This window comes from Orycteropus afer, unplaced genomic scaffold, assembly GCF_000298275.1.
Source record: "Orycteropus afer afer isolate SDZICR_OR568_19922 unplaced genomic scaffold, OryAfe1.0 scaffold02647, whole genome shotgun sequence".
Lineage (NCBI taxonomy): Eukaryota > Metazoa > Chordata > Mammalia > Tubulidentata > Orycteropodidae > Orycteropus > Orycteropus afer.
Window position 1 is genome coordinate 8587 of NW_006924234.1, and position 7106 is coordinate 15692.

Sequence of the window (7106 nt, forward strand, 5' to 3'; positions counted from 1 at the left end):
AGTAGATTGACCAATCTTCCTTCCGAGGAGTGGCTAGTGGGTTTGAACTACCAATCTTCTGGTTAGCTGTCAATGCCTTAGGTGCTATGCCACCAGAGCTCCTACATGCTTTTTATATAGTAATTTTTATAAAAATGAGAAACTCTACAGACTGCTCTACAACAGATATTATGGAGACCTTTCTATAATAGCAGAAGTAGACCTAATATTCTCTTTGAAGCACACCAACAACTGGGAAGATGGCACAGTTCGGGGCAACATTCCATTCTGTTGAACATGAGGAAGCTATGAGTCAGAGCTGACACAATGGCAACTAACAACAACAACAAAAGTTTATATTTGGCTTTGCCTAAGTTTATTTAATCAATCCTCTGCTAAAAGGTATTGACATTTTTTTCATGATCGCAAATTTGCTATTACAAATAATATCACACTGAATATCCTCTTAAGTGTGTCTTTGTGTACCTGTGCATTTCAGTAGGATAAATTTCTACAAGTAGAACTGCTGGGTCAATGGTTATAGACATTTTAATTTTTGATCATTGGATACATATCGCCAAACTGCTCTCCAAAATACTTTTTCCAATTTATCTTCTCCCACCAATAGTATTAGGAGAGTGCTTATTTCTGCATACAACCCCTGGGTACTTTTAAATCTTCACCAATCTGATAAAGAACTAGAGGTAGCTTGTTGTTTGTACTTTTATGATTACTAGCAAAGCTTAAAATCTTTACATATGTTCATTAACCATTTGATTTCTTCTTTTGGAATTATACAATTTTTACTAGATTATATAGAGGAAGTTTATTTTTAAGAACAGAAAGTAGAGAATAATAAACTGTGGAAATCCTCAAATTGTAGGTATTACTCTCAAAATTATATGGCCCAGAAGGAACATTCTATTTTACTTCACATTCACCTGGAGAACACATCATTTGCTTAGAATCTAACTCTATAAGGCTTGTGTCATTTGGAGGGAGTAAGCTGGTGAGTATGTGTCTTTCAGGTCCTTGTTGATGAACATAATGTGAGTACTACTCAAGCATGACACTGATACGTAGCACCATTATACTCATATTGGCTAGACACTTAATAAAATCCTGTATCCAGATCTAGGCACAGCCACTAAAGACGACATTAGAGACCTTAGAAAGGATTTGAAGGTTGTTGTCGTTGTTAGGTGCCATCAAGTTGGACCCAACTCATAGTGACCCCTCCTTGGGTTTCCAAGGCAGTATCACTATGGAAGTAGATTGCTCAATATTCCTTCTGAGGAGTGGCTGGTGGGTTTGGACTTTCAGCCTTCTGGTTAGCAGTCAAGTGCCTTAGGCACTATGCTATCGAGCTCCTTTGAAGGAAACCCATGGAATTGATTAAAGGGTTTGAATTAGAGCTGGAAAGGAATTAACAGAACCATGGTTTTCAGGCTTGAAAACAAGCAAGGGCAGAAGAGCAAGTTAATAATGTACTTCTAATATACAAAGGAGATCTCGTGGAATGGTGGTAAGCATTCAGCTGCTAACCAAAAGGTTGGCAGTTTGAACCCACCAGCTACTCCACAGAAGAAAAATTAAGCAGTTTGCTTCAGTAAAAATTTACTGCCTTGGAAATCCTATGGGCATTGCTATAAGTCAGAACTGACTCAATAGCAATGGGTTTGGTTTTGGTTGATGGCACTGTGGTTAAGGCACTGGGCTACAAACCAAAGAGTAAGCAATTCAAATCCACCAGCCACTCCACAGTAGAAAGGTGAGGCAGTCTGCTTCTGTAAGTATTTACAGCCTTGGAAACTTTATGGGGGTCACTCTGAGTTAGAATCAACTCTATGGCAGTGGGTTCTAATAAATAAAACTCCGACTAGGTGATGACTGGCAATTTCCTAATTATGCTGAGAATAGATTTTATTTTTTACCATAACAAATAGAGTTATAACTAAAGAAAAACTCCCTGAGAACATCAAATTTTTTCAGTACCAAAGGTATTTGCCTAATAAATTTTACGTTCAGGGAGACACCAATATGCTTTCAGGTCAGTAGGATACCACTTATTGCATTATTTTTATCAAGAAAAACTGAGCAGAATAAGGAAGAGTAGTGGTGGAAAACAGAGAGAGAATGAGGCAGTAGTACTCTAAATGCCAAAAGCCCCATTCACGAAGAAGGGGACAGGAGAGTAAGGAGAGAGAAATGGGAGGAACCAAGAAGGAGAAAGGAAGGAAAAAGAATAGAACTGTTTTAAAAACATTACGTTTCTTCCTTTTACTGTTTGTACAGAGGATCCATTTAGATATTCGAGTTGGAGAACATGACCTTGATGCAGCCATTGCTCAAGCAAAGGACAAAGTTAATGAAGTCAGCTTCAAGCTTGAACATCTTCTTGAGCAAATTGAGCAAGTAGTCAAAGAACAAAACTATCAAAGGGTCAGTTTGCCTGTTAAGCTTATTTTCTCTCTTTCTGCCAGGAACACTCTCCAGAGACAAAGCCTCTGGACCAAGGAACTGCCTGTTCCTCTGTCTTTGTCTCTAAGCTAGAACTGGTTACACATGCAAGGGGCAGGGAAAGCACAGTCTTTCACTTTGTTTGCTGGACTGTGAGTTCTCGAAGGACAGGGGACTGAGACTGTTTTACCTTTTTACTCCCAGTGCCCAGCAAAGGGCCCGGCAGCAGACAGTATAAGCTTAATAAATGAGTATTATAGAATGAATGAATGAATGCTTCCACACAAACTCCTTTAGCAATGCAAACGCACTCCATATATTTTTAGAGGATCAAGAATACCCAGCTTCTAAATCAACAGCTTCTTTTGGTAACATTGTATGTTTACCCAGTGCCTGCACTCAGTTGACTCTGGTCAGAAATGAGCTCAAATCTGGCTCCACAATCCTCTCTGTTATCTCTAAGCCTTAGTTTCCATAGCTGGAAAATGAGAACAGGTATAAAAATTAAATTAAACAAGGCATCCAAGTGCTTGGCACAGTGCTTGGCATAAACAAAAGGATTCAATCCATAAAAATCTATCATCATTTGCTAATGAAGGTAGCAAAATAAAATGTATAAAGCAAAATAAAATGTATAAAGTAATATAATGTATAAAGCAAAATAAAATGTATAAAGTAATAACTATCTTACACCAATTACAAAAATGTGTTTTATAAGGTTGATTCTTACTCTCTGGTGTTTGCCTCTGGCTTAGAAAATCAGATACTGTACTTTGGCACAAGATATTAAATTAGTAATACTAAATACTTTGGGTGCATATAACACCTCCCCCAATTCTTTGGTCTAAGTACTTTAAAAACTAATCCTATCTATTTCCCTTCTGCATAGGACCGTGAAGAGAATTTCCGACTGACCAGTGAAGATACAAACAGCAATGTTTTATGGTGGGCTTTTGCACAAACATTAATCCTGATCTCAGTGGGAATTTTCCAGATGAAGTACCTTAAAGACTTCTTTATAGCTAAAAAGCTTGTTTAAAATATTATTCATAAAGGCAAATAAACTACCTGCTAATTTGCATGTTTGAGTTAACAAATCAAAAAGCATGTATAATTATGTATTATTTTTGTGTGACTTCAAAGACATCAGACATTGCAATCAAATATCTATTTGACCAGGATTATAACATTGATAAAATGTTATTTTAACGAATAGCTTCCAAATGTTATAGAAAGGCATTGTCACCTAATTGTTATTTTAAATTTATTATAGATCACCACTGTGCAATTGAAATTAAATGTGACTATGTAATTAAAATTTGGGGTCAACACATTAAAATAGTAAAAAGAAAAGATAAAATTAGTCTTAGTGACATGTTTAAACCAATATATCAATATATCCTTTTAACATGCAATAATATAAAAAGTATTGAGATATTTTACATTGTTTTTTTTTTTTTTTTTTTCATCCTAAGGCTTGGAAACCCCATGAGTATTTTACATTGACAGTACATCTCAATTTGGACTAATCACATTTTAGGGACTCAACGATAACAGGTGGCTCACGGCTACTGTACTGGACAGAGCTGGTATACATCTCTGGTGTATGTGTATTTTGTAAAAATATATGTAACAAAACATATGCCAGGTCAACATTCTAGTGATATCATTTACATTAATAATGTTGGGTAATCATCACCCATAATAGTTGCAAAATTTCCCATAAAGAGAAACTCGCTGCATCTCAAACAATGGCTCCCCTACTTTACCCTCCCTCCCACCTCTGATAACTTAATAAACTTGGTTACTAGACACTTGCCTATTCTTGTTAATTCATATAAATGAGATTAAATAACATTTGTCCTTTTGTGATTTACTTCTTTCACTCAGCATGTTTTTAATGTTCATGTATGTCCTATCAGGATTTAATTTTTCTTTATGGCTGAGTAATATTTCATTGCAAATGTGTATACCACATTTTGTTTATCCACTTATCCACTGATGAACATTTAGATTGTTTCTACCTCTTGGCTGTTGTGAATAGTGCTACAGTGAACACTGGTGTACATGTGTCTTTTTGCATCTCAAGTCTCTTAAGTAGCAGAATTGTGTTAGATCTGATAATCTTTTACACAATATCTGCTGGCTATAATTGTGCATAAGAGGAGTTTTTGCACCCCAGCCCATTCTTTCAGCAGAATCAGCAATAAAGAAATGGGCAGGACTGTAGGTACTGTTAGGAGCTCTGATACCGTAGTGCCTAAGGCACTTGACTGCTAACCAGAAAGCTGGCAGTTCAAACCCACCAGCTACTCCTCAGAAGGAAGGTTAGGCAATCTACTTCCGTAGCGATACCCTCTCAGAAACCCAAGGAGGGGTCACTATGAGTCAGGTCTGGCTCAATGGCACATAACAACAACATAGGTACTGTTAAGTGTGGATGTTTTTAGGATGGAGGTGTCTGGAAGAGAAGGAAGGAGACAATTCTAGAGGTGGCTATGATTCCTCATAAAGAATGTAATTTTTAGCACATTCCTGGGCTAGCTGCTACTGATACAAGGATAAGTATAAACATACAGATAAAGGGGTTAGGCTGGAGAAAGATGCCTTCTCTGAGGCAAGAAGGAAGCAGAGGGAATCCTGTTGTTCTGTGGTAGATAAGTGTAGAGGATAAGGTAGGGAGATTGATCAAGATGAACTATATCTGAAGGTTTATTTTTTTTCTCAGTCAATAATATAAGGGAGCTTATGTGAACATCCCGCAAAAGGAAGGGTTAAAAAAAAAGCCATCTCAAACTCTGATACCAAAACCAGGCAAAGATACCACTAGCAATGAAAACAATAGACCAATATCCCTCATGAATATAGATGCAAAAATCTTCAACGAAATCCTAGCCAATAGACTCCAACAACATATAATACATTATGACCAACTGGGATTCATACCAGGTATGCAAGGATGGTTCAACATTAGGAAAATAACCAATGTAATCTATCACATAAGTAAAATAAAGGAAAAGAATCACGTGATCATATCAATAGATGTGGAAAAGGCATTTGATTAAATCCAATATCCATTCCTGATAAAAACTCACAGAAAATTAGGAACAGAAGGGAAATTCCTCAGCACAATAAAGGGCATATATCCAAAATGCCTAAGGCATTTGACTGATAACCAGAAGGCTGGCAGTTCAAACCCACCAGCCATTCCTCAGAAGGAAGATTGGGCAGTCTACTTCCGAGAGATACCGCCTTGGAAACTGATGGAGGGGATCGCTATGAGTGAAATTGATTCAATGGCAGTGAGTTGTGTGGTTTTTTTTTTTTTTTTTTTTTACATGCAAACCAATAACCAACATTATTTTCAATGTAGAGATACTGAAATCATTCCCCTTGCAAACAGGAACAGACAAAGATGCCCTCTATCTCTACTTCTATTCAACATTGTATTGGAAGTTCTAGCCAGGGCAATAGGGCAAGAAAGGGAAATCAATGGCATCCAAATTGGTAAGGAAGAAGTAAAACTATTCCTATATGCAGATGATATGATCCTATGTATAGAAAACCCAAGAGACTCAGCAAGGAAACTACTGGAACTTATTGAAAGATTTAGCATAGTGGTAGGATAAAAGATCAACATACAAGAAAAAGTCACCTCAGAAAAAGTGGGAAGATTTCCTGGTAATGCTTCAGCAACATTGGAATCCATAAACCTGTCCATCCAACTTGTCAGTTAAACTGACTTTTTGTCTTGTTCTTAGCTGCCTTGGACCAAAAGAGGAGAAGACGGCAGTTGGACTTGCCCTGGTTTGGGCCTTGGCTGGGTGTGTCCCTAGAAGGAGGGAGCGAAGACACTCAAGTGGTCAGCCACAGGGTCCCAGCTTGGCAGAGCAGAAATGGAACTTGTCTAAGTTCTCACACTGTCTAGTGTGAGAAAGTGCAAATCCCAGAGAATGGAGAGAAAGAGCCATTTAGCTGAAATAGGGAAGAGCTATTGAGGTCCAGGGTATGGCCATGGGGGACAGCAATGACATAGAGCACAGGTGATGTCATCCCATGAGAGAAGTTTAGGGATTTCAAGGCTGGTGTTAATAGCCAGCCATGTCAAGTCCAGGTTTTCCAAGGTCATGATTAGAATTTCATGGAGAGGAGAGAAAGAATTCACTCTGGATCTCGGGGGAGGGAGAACCTAGGAACTGGAGAAGGTGAAGTAGTTGGATGCTGGGAAGTAGAGCATATCAGCCTTCACGTTGTTAATTCCTTGCATTGCCACACATGTAGCAGGAACTGAAGAAGATGTGTATTAAATAAAGGAAGAAGTGATCTGTTACTGTTTCGGGACCTTATGCAGCGTTGTAGAGGTGAGACAGAGAGGTGCAAAAACAAGGCCTATTTAGCTGCTGGATGGGGATTTGAGGAGTTATTTTGATTGTGAATAGTTAAAACTTTCAAATTAAGATATCATTATAAAATCAAATTATAAAAAAAAATATATCTAGGATAGATTTACACCTAAGTCTTATTGATTTTTACAGTCACTATTTTTGTACACATTTACCAAGCAGGGGAAGAAAACTATTGTTACTCAATCTTTTCTACTGGATCCGCAACCATCATTTCATCCACTGTTGGAACGTGAAAACATTTGAGTGCTACCATCCTGTTTA

General features: G+C 37.7%; 1 protein-coding gene across 1 annotated transcript; it reads left to right on the forward strand.

Moving 5' to 3' along the window:
* Positions 1-862: 862 nt before the first annotated feature.
* LOC103213461 (transmembrane emp24 domain-containing protein 11-like) lies at positions 863-3478 on the forward strand (the record flags this gene model as incomplete). The annotated part of the gene is made up of 3 exons (XM_007959234.1): positions 863-988; positions 2275-2421; positions 3329-3478. Coding segments are annotated over 3 exons (423 nt in total), but the record flags the coding sequence as incomplete, so codon positions are not given.
* Positions 3479-7106: the final 3628 nt, after the last annotated feature.